This window comes from Narcine bancroftii, chromosome 9 (genome assembly GCF_036971445.1).
Source record: "Narcine bancroftii isolate sNarBan1 chromosome 9, sNarBan1.hap1, whole genome shotgun sequence".
Taxonomy (NCBI): domain Eukaryota; kingdom Metazoa; phylum Chordata; class Chondrichthyes; order Torpediniformes; family Narcinidae; genus Narcine; species Narcine bancroftii.
In genome coordinates, this window is record NC_091477.1 from 18752892 (window position 1) to 18776195 (window position 23304).

Consider the following 23304-nt stretch of genomic DNA (forward strand, 5'->3'; position numbering starts at 1 on the left):
GAATGTCTTCACTTTCGCTTTTCTAATGGAGAAAAAATCATTGTTGAGGCACTGCCCTGAGTGAGACAGTCAATGACACATTCCATCAATGCCAGTATGGTTTCCTTCAACATGGAGTTAAAAGTATGACTTGAAGTTTTCCTTTGAAGAAGTCCCTTGCCTCATCTCAATTCTGAAGGGTTTTTTGATCTTTGTGAAACTGAAAGTTGAATTAAATTTTGATGGCTCATTTAAATTCTGATGGCTCATTCTTTTTTGTGAAGACCCAAATCAGGGTTGCATAGTTTACAGTTTGAATGTTGAAGAAAAACTAACCATCGGTAATAGCTGATTGAAATTATTGTTCATTTTTTCTAAATTGTAATCATTTTTAAAATTGTTATTTAACAGGAAACCTGTGAATGTTTGTTGGATTGTATCTTGGATGATGTGAGAAAGCATAATGGAATAAATTGCTCTACTTCCAAATTGACTGCGAGCTTTGCGTCCACATCCTCTTCATTAAAACCTCCCACCAAGCCCAATTTTGGTTTGGTAATTGATGGAAAGACTTTGACTTTGATCATCCAAGGGAACATGCAGAAGAAGTTTCTGGATCTGGCAAAGTGCTGCCAGTCTGTGGTATGCTGTCGTTTCACTCCAAGGCAGAAAAGCATGGTGGTCGAGCTAGTCCGAGATCATCTGAAGGCCATGACATTAGCAATAGGTACAATTCTATTTTTTCCTTTATTCTTCAGATTTGAGGAAAAATTCTTTTATTTATATGATTTGATATTTGCCTTAATATGACAGAGTCCTAGAGTCATACAACATAGAAATGGGGCTCTTTCAGCCCAGCTCATCTATGCTGAACCTGTTTAATACACTATGACTAATTGAAATGCTTCCACCAACCTTCTAGTCTCTTTTGTTCTGTACTCTATTTTCTAGGTGATGGAGCCAATGATGTCAGTATGATCCAAGTTGCCAATGTGGGCATTGGGATTACTGGTCAAGAGGGAATGCAGGTACAGTAGAAGTTAATATTTGGCACCAAAATAATGAATCATGCTGGAAGAATTATTGATGCAGCATGGTTAGAGCAATTTTCTCCTTCTTTATTAAATATTTCTACATACAGGTATGTGTATTCATGCTGGGCTTCCCTTTATTGACACTTAGGGAACAGTGTATCATTCTGACAAGGTTGAGTTCAGATGATCATTTTGAGAAAATATTTCAGAGGTAGAGAGTTATTTACAAGAATGATGCCACATATATGTGATAGTGTTAATTCAGAATTGGATGTACAGGCTGGTCAATCAGAATGGGATCAACAGGCTGGATATGTTTCTTCAACGTAAAATAAATATGGATTTAGTCATGACTAATACAGGTTTTAAAAGTTAAGAAAAATTTATGGTAAAGTAGATACAAAGATATTGACCAAAAAATCTATCTTTAGAACAATGTTTGAATGTCCTGAGTAATAGACAATTATTTAAAAAAATAAACAACTGATACGGTTATGATCAATTAAATATGCTAGAGTGCTTTCATGCCCTCCAATGCATGTGTGGTAAACCATTTTTATGCCATCATTGCCTGTTGCCAATGGGATGCACCTCCCAAAACTGCCCCTTGCATGCTCCCCTTTTCTCTTTGGTTCCATCAGTGAATGAGGTTGATGGTTGTTCCAGTCTTTAGTTGATAAAAGCCTGATAATTTCACAACTTCAGCCTTTTGCGATTATTGATGGTACATCAGCATGTTGATATAGTCTTTCCTGCAAATTAAGTCTTCACTCATGAAGTGGGACACAAATGCTGTCCATTTCAAGGAATAAGAAGCATATTTAGCAATATCTAAATGGACTCCATCCAAGGCAGTGGAAGTCTATTCATGTTGGAAGCAGCCTCGGGGCAGGAGTCAATGTTAAAAACTTTGTGTGGCTCTCCTTTGGGTGCCCAGGTATGGTGCCCAGTCTAACTGTGACCTGCACCACACTACTGTCATTACATAGATCATGGAACTTATCTCCAGCAAGATCCTTGTATGATACACTAACTGCTTCTGTGTCACAACATCTACTCAAAAAATTCTCAGCCATCAATCCCCTAGCAAACCATTATTTGTAACCTTCACAAGTTCCTTTGCCTATCCTGCCATTTTGATGGGAGAGGAGGAAAGGGGTTTTATTTTGTGTCCTAACTATTGCATTCAGTACAATTCCCTGGATTTAGCACGCCACTGGAATTTACACTGGCAGGTACTTGCACCAAGTATCTTGCTGGTTAATCCCCTTTTCCCAACAGTGAAGCATCTTTAGGCCAGTTTCTTTTTTCACTTAAAAGAGAAAAAATGGGACTGTCAAACATGACAAAAGCTCGTTTAATGACTTCACAATTCACCCAGAGATTGCACTTAATACAAAATGTATTTCCAGAGTTAGGAGCAGGTGTAAATGTAATGTGAGTCCAGATGGATATGAATGGAATAGAGGGCTAAGCTGAAGTAAAGGATGAAGCTTGGTGCAATATAAATCAAACAATAGACTGGACGGACAGAGTTGCTTGATCTAGCTAATGTTTAATGAATTTAAAATTTTCCCTTATGTAATGTTTTGTGTTTACAGGCTGTGATGGCCAGTGATTTTGCTGTCTCTCATTTTAAATACCTCAAAAAGCTGTTGTTGGTCCATGGTCACTGGTGCTACACCCGCTTGGCCAACATGATCATTTATTACTTTTACAAGAATGTGGTAAGTAGACAAATTTTGCTTTCAGCTAGATAATTAGCAGCATAATAAAGTCATTCTGAAATCACATGGATTCTCTCCCAATATTACTCAGCTGTTTATGTTTTTGTTTAGTTCTTGGCTTCTCAATTTCGTCTCTTTAGGCTGCCCTGGTAGAAGTGCCCTCAAACTCTTAAATATGTAGGTAAGCAATCACTGATATCAGTTCTGAATGAACTCCACTGACTTAATGGAAGACACATGGCAAACAGAACGAGGCACTGGACCACTAACCAACAAAAAATGTCACAGTCGCACTTTGTGTTGACAGTTAATTTTCATCAGGCCCTCCTGAGCCTGAAGGGCATCATTGCATTAAGTACATGCAATCAATCTATTGTGGTGAGTTGGTTCAGCGTTATGAATTCAAAATAATGCTGAACCAAACTAAAGTGCAAAGTTTTGGAACAACTGCAGAAATTGAGAGATGGTCTTTGCATGAGAAATAGGAGAGTGACATCTGAAATGTGTTGAGGTTAGTTTGAAACAAAGTTACAGGAACGTTGCTCATCTATTTTGCAACATATCTTGACGGAGATTTTGATATCTAAATTCATTACACAGCAAAGACCAAAGAAACCAACCAACACACTGACAGTTTTCTGAGTGAGTGCCTTTTCTTTCTTCTATTTCTGGTTGTTAGGTTGCCAAACTGCCAGAGTCTCTGATGATCACTAAACTGCTTACCTTTCACCTGCCAACAAAGTCGAGTACTTATCATGCTTCGGGGTGTTCAGTTAACCAGCCTTATGGGCGACTTCTCATTACACCTGGGTGATTCAGTAGCAAAGAACACCTGACTGAGTGAGACCCTGGGAAAAGACAGAGTCTCCAGCTCTGTCTGCATCTCAGATATGTTCAGAGAGATATGTCCTGAATGGGGTGAGAGCTTGGGTGTCAGCTGGGATATTCTGGCAGTAAGGGTATTAGGAGGTAATAAGAAATGAATTGAATGCTAACCTTTGGAACGAGTGGGAGAAGTAATTATGCATTTTCTTGAAGATACAGCTGGATGCATGATTATATTTTTTCTTGTAACCTTTCCCGATGACTGTGCAAAATCCAAGATAGAGTAATGCCTAGAATCACCATCAGGCACCTAAAATTACTAACTTTATGTTATCAGTGTTATACTGAGGGCAGTTACTAGTGACATTCACACATTAATGCTTGAGTGTTGTTTTTATTTAGACATCCAGCTCTTTTGCCCCACGAGCCCGTGCCACCCAATTACATCCAATTAACCTACAACCCTGGTGCATTTTTTAGGAATAGTTGGAGGAAACCGGAGCACAAGGAAGAAACAAACGCAGACAGAGGGAGAACGTACAAACTCCTTGCAGATAGCACGGGTTTCGAAACCCAGTTCTGATCATTGGTGCTAAAACAACGTGGCACAAACCGCTATGCTAATCGTGCAGCTCACGGTGTAAAGCATGCCAGAGGCCCGGTTTATTGAGCACAGGCCCATTTGGAAACAGCAAGCCATTGCTGCAAGTGTGCCGTTAGTTACTGGTGGGCATCCAGGCAGATGATTTGGCATAATAAATTTTGAATGTTGCTGTCCTTTACTAAAGATAAACTTTGGGCATTTTGCATTTGCCCTATTTTCAGTTTGTAAACAGTTTGCAGCATCAGTAGTTTTAAGTAAGCTGAAACATTTTTCTGTTTCTTATTCACAGGCCTATGTGAATCTACTGTTCTGGTACCAGTTTTATTGTGGATTTAGCGGATCTTCTATGATTGACTATTGGCTGATGATTTTCTTCAACCTCCTTTTCACCTCCCTTCCTCCATTGACATGTGGAATACTGGACAAAGACGTATCTGCAGAAATACTTCTAGAGTTTCCTGAGCTATACAGAAATAGTCAGCAATCAGGGGTAAGAAATATTTGCAAAATAAAGTGACTGGTCTCTGATTTTTATTCCTTGCTTTTTGTAATTTGCTTTAATGAACTTATTTTTGAAGTGGGAGCATTTCCAAAAGACAACAAAAATATATTTGTATATAAAGCAAACTTCACAACCCCCAGATTTCCCAGAATCCTTTAAAACCAATAAAGCAGTTTTGATGTACAGTTTCTGTTGTAATGTTGTAATCACTCCCACCAAAGTGTACACAGTAAACTCTAACTAACATGAATGTCATAATATCATAGAACTTGGTTTTGGTGATTTTGATTGAAATAGCGACATTGGCCAGAATAGGATCTGAATCGTGTGCAGAGTCTGAATTTGCATTTCACTTGAACAAAACTTTGTCCAGCAATTAGGCCATGAGTTGATGGAAAATATTGTTGATTCTGAGCTGTAAAATGAAGAAACAAATCAATCTTTCACTGACAAAGAATATCAATCAAAGAATTCTTTCTGACCATCCTTGCATACATGTTAACTGCCTTCAGTGTTTTTTTCAGTGACTTTGCATGTTAACATCTTACCAGTATTTTTGCTAATTTCATAAAATGCTATACAAAAATATTGTGAAGTGGGTAATAGAGGGAATGAAATAAGAATGCCATAAACTCTGGCTTGCATTTGGTGACCATTAAAGACCAACAAGAATTTATTTTTTTATCATCTTTACTAGGCTTACAATCACTGCATTTTTTGGATTGCCATGCTGGATGCTTTTTATCAAAGTCTTGTCTGCTTTTTCATTCCATACTTTGTAAGTACTGATGTTGTTCTATTAAGAGCTACCTTTAAAGGTTCATACTTTAGTTTGATTAGAAACTATTCTTTCCTTATTTTTCAAGACTTATCAAGGTTCGAATATTGACCTGTTTACATTTGGAACACCGATGAATACTCTGTCCCTCTTCACAATTCTAGCTCATCTAGCAATCGAAACCAAGACCTGGGTAAGTCAAAACCATAGAAAAATACACCATTGAAGTTAAATAGGAAGCAACAAAATAGTGTTGAAATTTCTCTCAAACTCAACTTGGAGACTGTTTCTACTAACTGAAGAATTTCCAATCAGTTTACTTCCATATGAATTGTTCAATAAAAAACAAAAAAGTGGGAAGTGAATGCATTCTTTCCCAATGGAGATGTATTTTATATGAGAACTTACCTAAAACTCTATATTATAGAGCAACATCTGAGTATATGTCTCAAGAAAGATAATATGAATTTAAATCATTTAAAATAACTTGTTTGGTGTGATGCTATTTCAAAGATGTACAAAGCAAGTGAACAGACTAGGCATGAATTCTGTAAAAAAGTCGTAATTGTGAACTACATTCATGTATAACTGTTGTCTGCTATTCTTGACTTGAATTGAATTAATACATTGGGATCCATTCTTTTTTTGACTTTGACACTACCATCACTCCATCTAACCCTGTCCTCCTACACATCTGCTCACTATACCTACTAAATAATGTCCTCAGGACATGGAATTGCTTTAGTTTCAATCTGGAATCACCGATATTACTTCTGTGGAAACAATGTCATTGTCAAACAGCCCATTTGGCAAGGCTACATCAGAGGATGGGTTTTGTACGTCTAGAGTAGCTTCTTTTCCAGGTTATGTCTGTGATTAGTATAGCTTCTGGCTGTTCTTCAAAATCTCTATCCAGAAATCATAATTGTCTCTGAACATCTTACAAGGATATTAAAATTGAAAGTTATTTTGATAGTTCTGGTAAGAGTTCAAAGATGACATCACCAAATCACATTTTGTTGAGAGTAAGACACATTACAATCTATGGCCTCCCCCCTGCTATCATCTCACAAATAATTCTGATGTATTTTTAAAAGAGCAGAGAGTGAGTGAAATAGTTCTCAGGCCCTTTTCCTCATTATTATATCAAAAGAAATGAATGCTGGCATGCAGAACATAGATCTGCACATTTGTTTGAACTGCTTGACTTCAGTAATTTGTTCTTTTTGGATTTAATCTTTTTTGGCAGACCATGCTGCATTGGGCTTCAATGTTTGGCAGTATTGTATTATACATCGTCATTACACTTGCTTATAGTACCCTCTGTGTGGTCTGCAACAGTCCTTCAAATCCTTATTGGATAATGCAACATCAGATGACTGATCCACTTTTCTACCTCGTCTGTCTTATCACACCAGTTGTAGCCCTGTTACCAAGGTAATCAAACATTTTCATTTTCGAATAACTGAGAATTGCTTCAAAAAGTGAGAATGCTGAATGACCAAAGGAAATGTGCTCACCAACTATCCGAGGCACTCATATTCATGAAACAATATTTATTTATTTGTATCAATGAAATACTTCTCCTGTTTGTCTGTGTGTATGTTATGTCTGGTTGTGTGTCTAGTGTTTTGCACCAAGGACCAGAGAACGCTGTTTTGTCGGGTTGTACTTGCACAATCAGATGACAATAGACTTAACAAAAAATAAACAGTGGTGCAGCTGTGGAAGGGGAAGTGATGGGGGAAAGGGAGAGATGATGGTGGCTGGGTTCAGTGATAAGAGATGTGGTGCATGAGGCCAAGGGGCAATCAGCACCTTTGGAAACACTGTACATCTTTCTCATCCACATCTCATCTGTACTATATTCTTACTCCCTCCACTAGTTATTCATTTCCTTAGGATATAAATTAAAATCTTTGACAATTATTTATGGTAGTCAACTTATTGGAGAGGGTTGGTTTGCTTTCCATGATATTATCCCTATTAAAGTGGAAATTTTTGTATTAATTTAGACATACACCACGGTAACAGACCATTTCAACCCATGACTCCATGTTGCCCAATTTACACACTATTAACTTACACCCCCTGTATGCTTTGGTGGGAGGAAACCAGAACCCTGGAAAACATGCAAACGCCTTACAGACTGTGTGAAATCTGAACCCCTGTACCATCCAGATCATTGGTGCTATAAAGGAGTTGCACTAATCGCTATGTCTGAGCTGATTTGGGTCCATTTTCTTTTTAAAAAAAAATTTATTGAGTTGAACATATAAGCTTACAAACAGAATTTTTGAAAAAAAAGCAAATAACAAATAATTTGTATACATGTAAGCACGCAATAAAAATAGATGAAACTAAGTTGTGAATTCTTTAATAAACATAAGAAAATATCATTTGAATTGATCTGTAAAACAATGTTAAACCCATTTGCTGAGTTAAGCCAACTTTTTTTAAAAAATGAAAAAAGAAGAGAAAAAAAACTAAGAACAACATCTAATCTACCCATGCCGTCTAATCAAGGTTACCTTATATAATAGAAAATGTGGATGCAATGGTGACCACCCCCCCACCCCCCCAGACATCGGACAGTGAATCTCCAGAGCACATGATAACTCTTAATTCTAACAATTATAATAAAATTCTAAGAGTGGGCCCCACAACTTTATTAAATTTAAACCTTCTAAATTTAATATTTAATTTTCTCAAAACTTAAATAGGACATTACATTGTATAACCAAAGTGTATGAGTAGGGGATGAATCATCTTTTCATTTCTGTAAGATTACTCGTCTGGCATTCATTGTGGTAAAATCTAAAACTTATTTCCTGAGATGCAGAAGTGGGTTTATCTGGGTCACAAGAAAAAAAAACAAACAGAGCAATTAACAGACAAGATTCTAAATTAATCTTAAGAATCATTGATAAAGTTTGGAAAATGTCTTTCCAGAATCTCTAAATTTGGGCACACCCAAAACACATGGATCAGAGAAGCTTCAAAAAATTTACATTTTTCACATAGGGTGGATCAATATCTGCATAAAATACTAGAAAATTTAAGTTTGAGATTGCACAAAATGAGGAATCATTAATCAAGCAGAGAATAGAGTACCAATCTTCAACTGAAAATGTTATATTCAAATCTCATTCCCAAACACTCTTGATAATACCAGGCATGGAGACTGATTTAAATCCAATATGTTATGATAAATACATGATATTAATCCACCATGAAAATAAAACCATAAATAGATCAAGAATATTAGAATTTGAAATTTGCAGGAAATCAGAAAGCTTGGAATTAACAAAATGTCTAATTTGTAAATATCTTAAAAAAAATGCCTGTTAGAAAAATAATTGAACAAAAGAGGTGAAATTATCCCAAATAATGAGATTGTTAAAACTTTGGACACCTAATCTATGCCATTCCTTGAAACCAGCATCCAGCAAGAACAGTTGAAAATAATGGTTATCTATAATAGGACAAGCGAAGGAAAAATCATTAAGCCTGAAGAATTTCCTAAATTAAGACCATATTCTCAACCTATTTCTTATTAATGGATCATGTGTCAATGTACAGAGGGAAAATGGTAAAAGGATTCTAAAATTGCCGTTTTTTTTTTGAGAACTGCTGTTCCATTTCTACCCAGAAGGGGCAATTCACTGACTTATCCAAATGTAATAATAAAAGTAAATTACTTATGTAAATCGCCTAATAGTAAAATCTAAAATATGGAAGTGATAATCCTCCATTCCTTATAGTATTTTTGAAAGTGGGCTTTGTTTCTTTGGGTCCATTTTTTAATTTTGGTCTTTTAACCTTCCAATTTTTTTGAGGGATAAAATTACCTCTCACATATTTCAAATGCTGATGGGCCATCTTATTTTTCTACAGAACTCTGCTGTTTTAGATGAGCAAATAATGTGATGCTGTACTTGGGCAAATTTGATAAATGTAAAGTATTTTGATTAAACAATTGCTTTTATGTTGCTTTTGTTTTAAATCTGTTGCATGTATTAAGAATTGTTTATGTGTCTTTTTTCTTGTTATCAGGTATTTCATTCGTAGTTTGCAAGGCACATTATTTGCATCTCTCCTTCACAAAGCTCGCCAACTAAACAATTTGAACAAAGAACAACAGGCTCAAACTATAAGGGAATGGAAAAGCCTTAACATCTCGGAGAATGATGTGCCAGATTTATCAGAGTTTGCTGATCAGTCAAGAGTGGAAAATATCAATCATCTTTGTGCTCCAACAAGTAATCCTGATTCTCCGTCTGAGATACAAAGTTCCATCAATTGTGTCTGAATTTTGACAGATATTAGGACATATTGAACCACAAAATGAATTTGTTGAGTTCTCTAGTGAACCTATCCAATTAGAATAATTAGAAGCTTCAGAAATGAATGGCATTGTACCTCATTCAATGCTGATTTAAAAATGATTCTGTCCCACAAACTTTAAAAGCAGACTTTCAGAGAAAGGAAACTTTATGATGTATTATACAAACAACACAGTGTGCACACAAAATTTGGAAGGATCTCGGTATTCATCAGCTGTTTCTGTTCAGTAGTTTTAGCAAAGAGTTTAATTTGGAATGTTGAGCAAGAACATGACTTAATATTGGGTTAACTCATGTTGCTGATCAGACATGACTTTTTGAAGAATTGTTCATTCTGTCAGATCTTGGACTTCACTACCATCCCTGACTCCTCATGTAAATGAGCCAGAATGAACTTAATACCAAACCACCTCTCTGTGGAACTTTTACCATTTTGTATCTTCAAGATAGACCTTTGTTTTTATAAATTTGTATGAAATTCCTAGAAAAGGAAAGGTGCTGTTTTTATTTGTCTTCTAATAATGAGTGTTTGGATTTAAATTTTATCATACATGACAACCAGAATCATTCAGTTAGTTAATATTTTAAATACATTTGTTATTGAGAGTCTAATGTTTACAAGTTTTTATGAATGAGTTTTCAAGAAAGGTTAATTATGTGCAGAAGGCAATTTTTATTCCCAAAAGAATAATTAAGCAATCTAATCCATTGCTCTATGTTCAGATTACCTGATGGTTAATGTAATGAGCCTTGTAATGAGCTTCTTCCAAGTATTAGACATTTATTGATACTTCTTGGAGTAGCTGTGGCTAGCATGGAACTTGGTCTAAAGTTAATATTTTATATTACTTCCAAAATTAAAAATGATTATTTGCAAATCAGACTTGAAGTGAATTATGAAATTGAAAAAGCATTTTCAGGCAATCTGCAAAGTTAAGTACAATTGCAAACACAGAGATTAAAAAAAATTTAAATGGGTGGCGTTAATCCAGTGAATGAACTTGGAATCAAATTTCACTCTGCTCAAAGTTTTCATGTTGAATCTTCCTTACGTCCAGCTTCAATGCCATACATGTCCTCAGGATTAGACACTTTAGATATAGATTTTCCAAATCATCAGATTGTCTTTGTCATGCAGGTTTTGACCTTTGTCTCAGGGAGTATACTTGAATAGGGAAAGTTCTTGTATTCTATTCCATGATCAATTAGTAGTTTTTTAATCTCATGAACAATCAACCATTCCAACCTATGAAATTCTTGTTTAGATAATTAAATATAACATTCCCTATACTCCCAAGATCACCTCTCCCTATTCTTTAATTTGCCTCATTCACACTGGATGATTTTTCCCACATCACAACCCCCCACCTCTCACTATTCATGATTTTGGTTCGCTGAACGCTAAGCACATCGCTTACATTCTCCCTAAAATTATGTCACACTAAACCCTAAAAACTGGTTTTATCCTTTCCTTTTTTTTCTGCTCATTTATATCTCTCCAGTAAATTCTTCATAAATTAGTTAATTATTTGTATCCATTTTTCATCCCTCTTCAAGACTGTAAATTATTTCTTGTCAGTTATTGTCTGCTGATATTGTCAGCAATCACACTCATTTTATATTTTCTTCATCTCTCTTCAAAAATACTTCTACTATTCTTGTTATCCATCCCATAGGATGATGATGGTTCCTTTCAGTCAGTTTGTGGGGTTTGATAGGATACCCTACTCCTCAGAAAGGAACAGTGTGTGAATGGATTTAGGTGAGTAGGGGTTTTCATAGGTCCAGACCCACCCTCTCAGCATCCCCTCCAGGATCTAGTGGCATGGTGAGGTCCAAGACAGCTGGGGGAAGTTCTATTGCAGTGAATGGCCAGACCAAATTTCCATGTGAGGGATGCCAATGGCCCTATTGGAGGGCTCACCTGCCCTTTAACAGGTCTTGTTTTTCATTCTGCAGGCTGTCTAGCCACCCTCCGCATCAGGCAAGCCTGGGTGGGGGGCCGATTTAGTATTGGGTTACATGGTACCAGTAGCACTCAGACGAGTGATCTGACTCACTATTATTTGGCTCATAACAAACTTCTGGGTGGTTTTCCAACCTGCAGGTATTCAGTTTCTCCTAAACCTGATTAAATGTATCCCAGTCAACTGTAGCCTGGATTTTGATCACTCCATCTATTTATTCTCATTATCCATTGACAGAGATGTGATTTTTTTTTTCATTTAGTTACCTAACACGCCTGACTTCTTTGGAAATTTGATTACAAGATGTGCAATCCATTCATTGTGCCTTGATTGCTATCTTGGATTGTTAACTCCTTAGGAAAGTTATTTCTTCAATTGCTCCAGGAAGCTTCAGCTTATTATTTTTTTTCTGCTTAACAATACAGAGAACAGCACAATCCAAATATCTTGCTAATTAAGTTTCAACAGCTGTATATTTTTCTACTTTTACTTGAAGAATATTCTATCTTGATTAAACTACTCAATTTCACATGGATAATTCTATGGCTACTCTTCTGAGAGTAGACAAAATCACCAGTAAGTAAAAGAAATGATAAGGCAATGTTCAAACAAATTATATACCAAAGAGCCAAGAACTAGTTAGCCAACAGCTGAATGCACTTGTGAAGAGAAGCCAACCTTGCTAATCCAATATGATCCCACTACAAGCCGTATCTTCCCTTCCTGATCTCTTTCTACTTTTTGCAATGGCCAACCTCAAAGAGACTCCCTGGTTCACTCTTCACTCCCTAACTATCCTTCCACCTCTTTAGTCATTTCCCACTGCAGCAGAGTTAGATTTCTCCCTACATTTCCCCCTCGCTTTCATCCATGGCCATAAACAGACCTTCCAGGTGAGTCTCATTTTACATCCACCTTCTCCAACCTGCATTCAGCACACTCGATGTAGCCCCCTCTACATATTTAAGACCAAATGCAGATTTGGTAACTACATTGGAGATCACTTGCATTCTGTCATAGGGGCTGGCTGGAACTTCCAGATGGCAGACATGTCAATCTCAGCCTCATCCATTGCCAGGAAGAGGCCATATGTAAATTAAGGACAGCAAAATAAATTCCACCTGGGTAGCCTCAAACCTGATGGCATGAATGTTGAATTTTCCAATGTTTGCAGTTAGTTATGGTAGCAGCTGAGAGGAAGATGAATGCTTGTCAATCATAGCAAATCTACCTGAATGGGATATAAGTAAAGGAGGTGGGTGAGAATGTAAGGAACAATCAAACCCAAACAGATCTTATAAGAATGGTCTTTAAAGTGTTTTCCAATGGACTTTTCATACAGAGAGGCTAGAATTCTGAGCTTTGGATATGGTGATTGAGACAAGAAAGTGTTCAGTGCCAGGTCTGTGAACTGTGAGATTGGAGCATGTGTCACATTGGTCCAAACAGTACCTAATGGTTGATTCTCCCATATCAGGACATGGTTCAGAGTGGCAGGAAGCTCTCCAGCAATGAGGCAGGCCATACCATGAATATAGGTGAAGGAATAACCACCACCGCCATCACTAAAATGTTCCTGTTTTCATGGTTGATTTTTGCAATGGCATATATTTCAATGTAGCATTGAATTGACTTAGTATTTATCATGATTTTCTAACAAAGAAGCAAATCTTCTCAAATGGAGAAGATTTGTCATTTGGTTACCTGTTTATGGGTTCAGATAGTGCATGGAATATATTTTCACATTTTGGATCATGTTGTGATGGGCATGACCTGCTAGGCATATCATGTAAGAATTGCTTATCTATAACAAGGTCAGAAATAAACCTGACTGCATATCTTGAAGTAAATGGGCTGAGGCAGGAGTAAACTCTCATACCCTATGCCTGCTCTACCTTTCGATAAGTCAACGGATGGTTCTTTTATTCAGTGCTTTTTGCCTGATCGCATATCACGGGTGCAATTGGATGGCACAGGTTCGGTTACCATGCTCTAACTCTAAATTAAAAATTGAAAGAAATAAAAATATTTCGATCTTGATTCTCTTAACCCCCAAAAATTCAATCTCTTAAATAAACTCAATGACTAGTACTCATCAGGCCTTTTGGAAGAGATTTCCAAAGATTCACTACCTTGGTAAAGAAATGTCTAAATTCTCTGAAATATAGTTGATGGTTTTGGATATCACCTCATCTTCACAATGACTCTGTAAAGTCCCTTGTTTTTTATTTGAATATTTTATTTACAATTTTTAAATACATGGAATCAATTACAAAATTAAAAAGATATAAATAGGAAAAAAATCCATTAGGTACCTCATGATGGTTAAATCCCCCATTCCCCCCAACCCCCTCCCACCTGAGAAACCAAAGAAGAAAAAGAAGGAAAAAAAGAAAATGCAAGCCAAGAACAGGAAAGAAAGGAAAAAAAGAAGAGTAAGGAAAGCAGAAATGATTGCGAAGAAAGTGCCATTCACCACATGGATCTCCAATATATATTCTACTTAATTCTTTGGAGACAGTTCCTAAAGTTTGAAAAACACCTACAAATTTATACTTGAAAATTTCATAGAAGACATAACAAAGATTGTTGGTCTCAAGGAGGGTATTGAAGGTTGAGACCAAATTTGATTTTTTTCAAGAATGGATACCTGAAGTTTTGGGAGTGGAAAAGTTTGAGCAACCTATTGAAATTGAGAGAGCACACAGAGCTCTCAGACCACAACCATTGCCAGATCAAAAGCCACATTCTATACTAATAAAATGTTTGCAATATCAAGACAGAAGATATTGACTGCAGTGGCAGAAGGAGCAAAAGCAAGAAGTGCGTCCTCTTGATTATCAAGGATGTAGAGTTTTGTTCTATCCAGACATAAGTGAAGCATTACTGAAGTGAAGGAGAGAATTTAACCAGGTTAAAAATTCTCTTTGGCAAAAAGGATATAAATTTATACTGCATCATCCAGCCACTTTGAAGATATTCTTGTCAGGTTGTGGAAGAAAATTCTTCACGGATAGTGACTGGGCACAGGTGTTTGTGGAGTAATTGTCAAATGCCCATCTGGTGGAGTGACTAAATTAACACGTTGTTTCTTTTGGTTGAATTAAAATATTATTTTTATATATGAAAGAATTATTAACAAATATCTGGTGAATATTCAGGGGGATTGGGGATAGTGAGTGACTAATTACTATCGAATCATGTGAATTTTTGTGGCATTTGCCAGAACCCATGTAATGGAAGGGGGGTTACAATGTGTGTTATTTAAACAATGCTAATTGGGGGGGGAGGGGTTTTAGTTTCCTTATTTTTGATTGTTATGTGCATTATATTATTATATTTTAATTACATCTTTCTTTTTTATTTACTTGGATTGCTGGGGAGGGTGTGCTCTAACATGGAAGATAATGATCAAATAATTGGAGGAAGCATGTGGGGAGAGTTGAAGCAAGAACATAAGAATACAGTATTTTTTTTAAATAGGGTGAGTAATACTGTGAATTTTATGTTTTATTGTTAAAGGGTTAAACAGACCAGTGAAGAGAAAGAGGGTATCGGCACACATTAAGGACATGGGAGCTGACTTCGGTTTTTTTGCATGAAACTCACTTAATTGAAAAAAAATTAAAAGAGATTGGTAGCCTCTTCACTTAATTCAAAGGCAAGGAGAGTGGCAACTTTGATATGGAAGAATCTTCCAGTTAAAATACAAAATGTGAGAACTTAATGGCTTCACATTGTTAGCTTCAGAATTACAAAAACAAATATGCAATATATCCTTTGAAATTGTACCAAAGCAATTGACACAGTATCAATATTTATCCAAAAATGGTAAATTTAAAGGGGTGAGGTCCGGGAGTCAAAATCAATCCATGTTTCAGTGTTCATTTTATCATGATCTGGACTTGCAGAGGATGCTGTGATACAGCAAAGACTTAAATCAATGCAACTTAAAAGTTTAGACAAAATTACATTTTTCTCTATATGTTTCCATCTGTAAATTTCAAAGAATATCTTTTTTTGTTAATCAGTGATTTTAATAAAAATTATCAGATGGGTCTGCATAAAATTATAATGAAAATATAAATCAGTAATATTTGACATTTTTACTCAGATCCTGCATTTATGACTATTTTTTTTTAAATCCTGCATGACAAAGCTCTCCATTTTGTTTCTTCCAGTCTACAGAATGACAAATTGGAAGAAATATTCATTACACTTTTCTGTCATTCGGTGGGAATTTTTCTTTCTTTTACATATCGTTGTTCATGTCACTCTAATTTAAAAAAAACTTTAATTATTCTCAGTTACTCCTAGTTTTGGCCATCCAACCCTCTCAAAGGTAAAACCTTTGCCAATTCCTTTGTAAAGAAGCAATTTTTTTTTCTAAACTTTTTCCTCAGTGTCATCACTTGGCTGAATTTATTGCAGAACATAGAGCAACACAGCACAGGAATGACACCTTGGCCAACCATGATGCCAATTTAAACTGCACAACTCTCTGCATGTGGTTGATACCTCTCAATACCCTGTTCAGAAGGTTGTCTCTTAAAGATTGGTGACATATCTGTTTCCACCATTTCTAATGGTGGCATGATCCAGTTAGCAACCACTCTTTCTGTTTATATATTTTTTTAAAAGCTTGTCTTGTAAATTTCTTTTAAACTCCCCCCTCTCATTTGTAATTCTTTGAGAGAGAAACATGAAAGTCTGCAGATGCTATGATTATTGTAAAATCTATAGAAATACTGGAAGATCAAGCGTCCATAGGAGATGAATATATATGACTGATATTTTGGGCCTGAGCTCTTCTTCAAGGTGTGAGTAAAAACCAGGCAGGAGTCTGATTAAAAAGCTGGGGAGAAGGAAAGAAAGGGCAGGGGAGGAGTGCAGATCAACAGACAAAAGGTGAAAATTGGACATGGATAAGACAAGAAAGGAAAAGTAAGTATTGACAGGAGGAGGAGACTCTGTGAATACAGATACGAAGTGTTGTTTTTCCAATTTTCAGGTGGTCACAGTCTGGCAGTGCATGAGACAGACCATGGACAGACATGTCAGCAAGGGAATAGAGTGACCTATGATGTGCATGGGCCTGCACTAGGACTGGATGAAAAAAGACGTTACTTCTACAGATGCAGTCCCAGGATCTTTAAACAGACTTGTTTCTTCAACAGCAAAATTGTGGGACTACTACTGCTAAGTTTCTATTTACATTAGGAACTTAACAATCAGGAAAATATGAGTTGAGATTTTTTATGACATTAATTTTGGCTCTGCATTATTAACAAACTGATCTCTGGAATTCATCGAGGTGCATTTGGCTATCAGCAAATAATTTGCTTCCTAGAATCAACACAATGATTAGTTTGCATGAACAACCAATAAGGATACAAATATGGATTCTTTTGTAGAAATCATGGGGCAGGATCTCCAATGACTGCACAAAACATGTACATCAGTTGAATATCTTTGGGTCACACAGTTTCTACCAGTATGCTCTGCCAATTACATTCTTCTTATATGAGTGTCCCTCCAGAAAATCAAGGCTTCGAGTAGTATAGGACAATTCCATACACAGGAATGGTCTTGGCAGTTGGTAAGTCCCTGTGGCTGCCCTCCCTGACTGTATGATAAACTGGGGTTATCAATCACTACGACTCACTATTCTTCAGAATTTAAAAAAATGAAATTTGGGATCAACCCCAAAAGATCAAAGCTTCAAACATATTATAAGATTGAAAGAGTGCATAAAAGATTTACTCAGATGTTGCTGGGACTTCAGAACTGAGTTACAAGGAAAGGTTAAACAGGTTATAACTTTACTCCCTGAGATGTGGAAGAAAGAGGAGAGTTTTGATAGAGGTATACTAAATTATGAAGGGTACAGATAAAGTAAATGCAACTAGGCTTTTTCCTCTGAGAGTAGGTAAGATACAAATCAGAGGACAAGAGTGAAAGGGGAAAAATTTAGGGGGAACATTAGGGAGACCTTCTTCATACACATAGTGGTGGGAGTGTGGAATGAGCTGCTAGCTGAAGTGGTGAATGCGGGCTTGATTTTCACATTCAAGAAACTTTTTGACAGGTACAATGATGGGAAGGGTATGGGCAGCTATGGATGGGTGCAGGTTAATGGGGAAGGCAGAATAATAGTTCAGCATAAACTAGAAAGGCCAAATGGCCTGTTTTCTGTGCTGTGGTTCTATGAGTGAAACCTGCTCGTCCTTTCTTTCCCTTCCCCTTTCCTGTCTTTCCAGTTCTTCCATCCACCTAGCCATCCCTCCTCCACCTCATTGCTGCTGTACTCTCATTCCTTTCTCCACCTGTCATCTCCTGCCTTTGCCACCCCTCCTACTCTCTTGTTCGGATGCCTGGCGGAATTTTCTCATACTTTGATGAAGGGCTCAAGCCGAAAACGTCGGTTCTGTACCTTTACCTTTGCTACATAAGGTACTCTGTTCGACCTGCTGAGCTTCTCCGGCATTTTGCGTTTTTACTTCAACCTCAGTGTCAACAAAATTTTGATTTACTTCTTGAAAAGAAATGCTGCCTCACCCACCTTTCCCTACCATCAGTGTTTTTACGATAATGTTACATTGAACTGAAATTTGAAATAGTGTTTGAGCACATCCCACAGCAGTATAATTACATGAATCAACACACTGTTCATATATTGTCAGTCTTATACTTACACCATGATCATTTTATTTAGGCAAGTGTTTTTTTTTAATGCTTTTAAGTCTGATTTATAATACAAGATTGAAAATGCAGCTTCTAAGACCATTGAAGTGTGAATTGTAGCTTTGCACCTTAAGCAAATCCATTGCTTTGATATGACCAGAGAGGAGGCTGTGATTATAAAGATACCGTATTTATATATTCCAATCTCACCTGAGGCTATTTGTACTTCTTTATCACTGAAGACAGAAGTACTCAAAGCAGATAATTACAATAAAATACCAAAATACAAAACAATGTTTAGGTTTCTGTTTTGGACTTTGGTTTTCTATTGGATCATTTGGATAGTTGTGAATCCAGTCACAGCCTTTAAAATAGAGGGAGGTGGTGTTGGACTTTATTATTACAACATTTACTAGGGAGCGTTTATTTTTTTATATATAGTTATAAGTTTGGTTATAAGTATGCTTTAACTGTATTTTTCCTTCTTTTCCTTCTTATCTGGATTGACAAGGATGTATGTGAAAGCACACTGGGTTTCGAATGATAGATTTGTGGGAGGCTCACAGGCAGAGATGAATGAAATAGGGGTCTATGAAGATGAGCAATACAGTCAAATTCGTAAATTATAATGCTACTGGGTAAAATGGAACCATGGAAAGGAAAAGAGTATTAACATATTAAAAAGATGGGAGTAGATATAGCTTTTTTTTTGCAAGAAACTCATTTAATTGAAGGAGAGAATTTGAAGTTAGAGAGAGATTGGGTTGGACATGTAGTAGCTTCTTCTTTTAATTCCAAGGCAAGAGATGTTGCAATTTTAGTGAAAAGTCATATTCCAATTAAAATACAAAATGTAGTAACAGATCCTGCTGGGAGATGTGTACATTGTCAAATATTTTCAGAATTTTGGACGCTTCTGAACCTATATGCACCAAATGTAGATGATGAGCAATTTATTCAAGAAACGTTTTTGAATTTAACAGAGGCACATGACAATATTTTGATGGGATGAGATTTTAATTTTTGTTTAGACCCAATTTTAGATAGAACTACAAGAGTAGTAAGAACTAAAGCAGCAAAAGCTACATTGATATTAATGAGGGATTTGAACTCAATAGCTGCATGGAGGAAAATTGATCCTAGAGAAAGAGGTTTCTGTTTTGGATTGAGGAGATCTTGTATTTATACTATGGATTACTGCAAAACTAACTTAACTAGAACTCTCAAGAAAATACTTCTGTTTAATGTGCCCAGAAGTATTGAACTGCACGTTTCATAAACATTTCTACGACTGATTCCACCTGCATTGAATTCGCCCATTGTTATTGAATGAAGATCTACCGGGACCAATGCCTGAAGAGGGCGCACAAAATCAGTGAAGCGGTGCGGACTTGAAAGGCCAACATGGCCTGTTTCCGCTCCGTAAATGGTTATATAGTTATATGGTTATTGCAATAGTCTATACTAAATAGCCTGAAGCATGAAACATGCAATGGTTAAGCATATTTCAAAGCTGTTAATGTAAAAAATAGCAATCCAACCAACCAAATATTTATGTTTACACTATGATACTACTGCAAACCACCAAATTTCATGACTTGTTCATGACAATAAATCTTGATTCTGATCTGATTCTGAACCTATACCTTCTGCACTAATAGTATGAAATATAAATTACATTGAATAAGTGCTGTTTTCATAAAGTAGTTTGCCTCCTAGTTGCATAGAACCTGCACTGAGTGCATGCCCAGGCATGCTTAGACTGACCAAAACAGATTGCTTTGTGGGCAATGTACTAGTAGATTTAAAATATAATCTATTTTTGTGATTTCCTGTCATATCATTAAAAAAATGGTATGCAATAGGAAAATTTTAAGGTGGTTTTCGTGATCAGCCCAAAATCCATAAAATATACCCAAAAATGTTCAGGAAGCAAAACCTTCATTGTCCAGTGTATTTTATTGTATAATGATATCTGCCAAATAGTTTTCCAGAAATGGGCATTTAGTGCAAGAGTGTGGCCTATCATATAGGCAATGTGAATTGTCTTCTGGAATCTAGGAGATTAAAATGTACATAGCATTTGCCAACACACCCTCACTAGCATGGTATTTAGTTGCAATTTTTTTTTCATTCTCCTGCAGGAAGTTAGCATGATGGGTTCAGAAGCAGGACAGACCATTCTTTTGCCACATATATATCTGTGATAAAGTATTTAGGCTCTCATTTCTCCAGATCTTTAAATTTGAGTCTCACAAGTATGGAAGGACATTACTGCCCATTGGTGAAGCCTGGAGAAATGTCTGCAATGATGCTGAGGTTTTGGGTCTGGGAATCTTAAGAACACCAAACAATTCTTTCCAATGAGCCACAATGTATTAACAAGTATTATCTGTTCATGTTTGTACATACACAATCTTTAGATCTAATTTTATAATTCAGACAATAATTGTAATGAAATAATTCCAATGAAACTTGCACCAAATCAATCCCAATGAAATTATTGCTCAGAATGTTTCCGTGGCCAACCTAAGTCAGTTGTTTTTTCACTATTTTGCTTTATGGCTGGTGTTCATGATTCACACTGTAGAAGATATGAAGATATAATGAACAGAACATAATGTATCCTTTATCTTTCTGTTGGTTTACATCATGAGCTCCAGATGACAAGAGTAAATTGTTGGTGATTAAGCTGTTCTAAAACATGGATAAGTATTTCCAAGCAAGGTGCGAAATAAAACAGTCATAATGTCTCAAAGTGGTTATATTTTATGTATTATGGAAAGGAAAAGTGGGTGTCAAAAAGGAATGGTGGGGAAAAAGACAGTGTGGAAATGGGTAAAGGTCCAGCAGAAGGGTGTGGAGAAGAAGAAAGAATGTGAGGTAGTGAGAGGGTTGAAAGGGAGTGATGTAGAGAGGGGAGGAAAGGTGAAACAAAAAAATGAGTGAAAAGATGTGGGGTTGGCTGTAAATCCATGGAGATTCAATGATTCTGGGTGGATTCTCTTTCCCTGATTGTAAGGAGCACTGGGCAATTTCTGCTGATAGCAAATCTTTGTCTGCCTTGCACTAAAGGAAACTTTGTTACATTTAATGTAACATTTTCTGTTTTATAACACGACAATAAAATAAGCTTGAATCTTGAGAAAGGGTTGATTGGTAGATTTGCAGAGTGAAGATTATTTACGCTAAAAGCCTGACCTCTTCTGGACATAGAAAGTGGATTTGATTCTTGATCTCGACTCTTGGATGTTTGCAGGGGTATTTGTTGTGGAATACTTTTGGAAACAATGTTTCATTCCTTCATTTATTGAGACCAGTATCTTCTATTCATTGTTAGTTACTTTCTAGTTATTTTTAAATATTGTATTTATGGAACTATAATTTATTGCAATTTTGCATCTGTAATGCACAATACTGCTGTTACAAAACAATAAATTTAGTGACATGTTCATGACAATAAACCTGATTCTGATTCCTCGTCTTGTAATTTTGAAAGATTTGCACACAAATGGACCAGGGTTTGTTTATTCCCGAACATCGCTTATAAGGAGGAGCATGTGTCAGAAGATTAGGCAGGAAGCCAGCGTGAGATTTGCTGGTAAAGGCCACATTGCCCCTGTGACAGTTTGGACGAGCAGGTGTTGAACAGTTTAACCAGGTGGGAAGGCTTTAATAAGAGGAAAGATGTAATTGGCTACATATTTGCTATTGGAACAGATCAAAGATTAAGGTGTGGGCTGTTTCACTGAACAGCATGAGGCTAGATCACCAACAGCTTTTCTCATTTTTGCCTGTCACATGCTTATGGAGCTGTCCAGCTGTGCTGAGTGAATTGTTTCCAAACTAGTCTTTTTCAATGGAATAAATAAATAATCTATACAAAAAAAAAGAAACATTAAAAAAGACGTTAATGTAGCAGTTTATTCAAATAAAAGTGTATTTTAAAAGGAGTTGTCCAGATCCATATGACATACTGAATAATTTCTTGTAAGTGAATACTGATGGACATTCAACATCTCTTTACTTGTCAGGAAGGTACAACAGTGACTGCACTTCTTTCGAAGACTGAAGCAGGCAAGGCTACCAGCCACCATTATGTCAACCTTCTATAGGAGCTCTATCTAAAGCATCCTGACCAACTGCATAAAATATGGTAAGGTTGCTGCAGAGAAATAGATCAAAGGAGCATACGAGTGGCAGAGAGAATCACTGGAGTCTCTCTCCCCTTCCCCCCCACCACTGACATGATCTACTGGGATCATTGTCTGAAGGGTCCACACAAAATCATTGAGGATCCCTTCAATCCTGCACGCAGCATGCTCCCTTTGGGGAAGAGATACAGGAGAATCAGAGCTAGCACCACCTGGCTGAGGACCAGCTTATTCCCATGGGCAACCAAAGGAACTGCTCACACTAACCATCCAACACTTATTTGTACAAAGCCATCTTTATTTATTTATTTTTATACATATAATACTTGTCCTGCATGTGTATTATTTGTCTGTATGTGTGTGATGTCTGGTTGTGTGACTGCATGTTTTTGTACCGAGGACCAGAAAATGCTGTTTTGTTTGCTTGTGCTTGTACAATCAGATAATAAACTTGACTTGAATGCATTTACTGAAATTGACTTCTGAAGATCATATCTGCATTTTGTAGTAGAAGTCCTAAAATCTGGACTGCTTGAGGATTGGGTCAGACCAGATTTTTTGGATTTTCTGGCTTCTTGGTCTGTACTTTTAAAAATTCAAATTTAAGGAGGAAAAAAGAAGAGATGAGCAGGAATTTTTAAAAATAGATTATTCATTAGCAAAATCAGCATGGTTTATTTATCAAAGTTAGCAGTTTTAAAGAA

The 23304-nt window shown here is 36.5% G+C and overlaps 1 protein-coding gene across 1 annotated transcript in view; it reads left to right on the forward strand.

The window, feature by feature from the left end:
• The window catches only part of atp10b (ATPase phospholipid transporting 10B), a 187012-nt gene extending 176339 nt beyond the window's left edge, over positions 1-10673 (forward strand). Inside the window, exons 16-23 of the mRNA XM_069898221.1 lie at positions 391-706; positions 931-1007; positions 2615-2740; positions 4459-4659; positions 5369-5449; positions 5538-5642; positions 6699-6886; positions 9506-10673. Coding sequence (XP_069754322.1) covers positions 391-706; positions 931-1007; positions 2615-2740; positions 4459-4659; positions 5369-5449; positions 5538-5642; positions 6699-6886; positions 9506-9761 — 1350 coding nt within the window. The 3' untranslated portion in view covers positions 9762-10673. The remainder of the gene's footprint in view (positions 1-390; positions 707-930; positions 1008-2614; positions 2741-4458; positions 4660-5368; positions 5450-5537; positions 5643-6698; positions 6887-9505) is intronic.
• The last annotated feature ends 12631 nt before the right edge of the window (positions 10674-23304 follow it).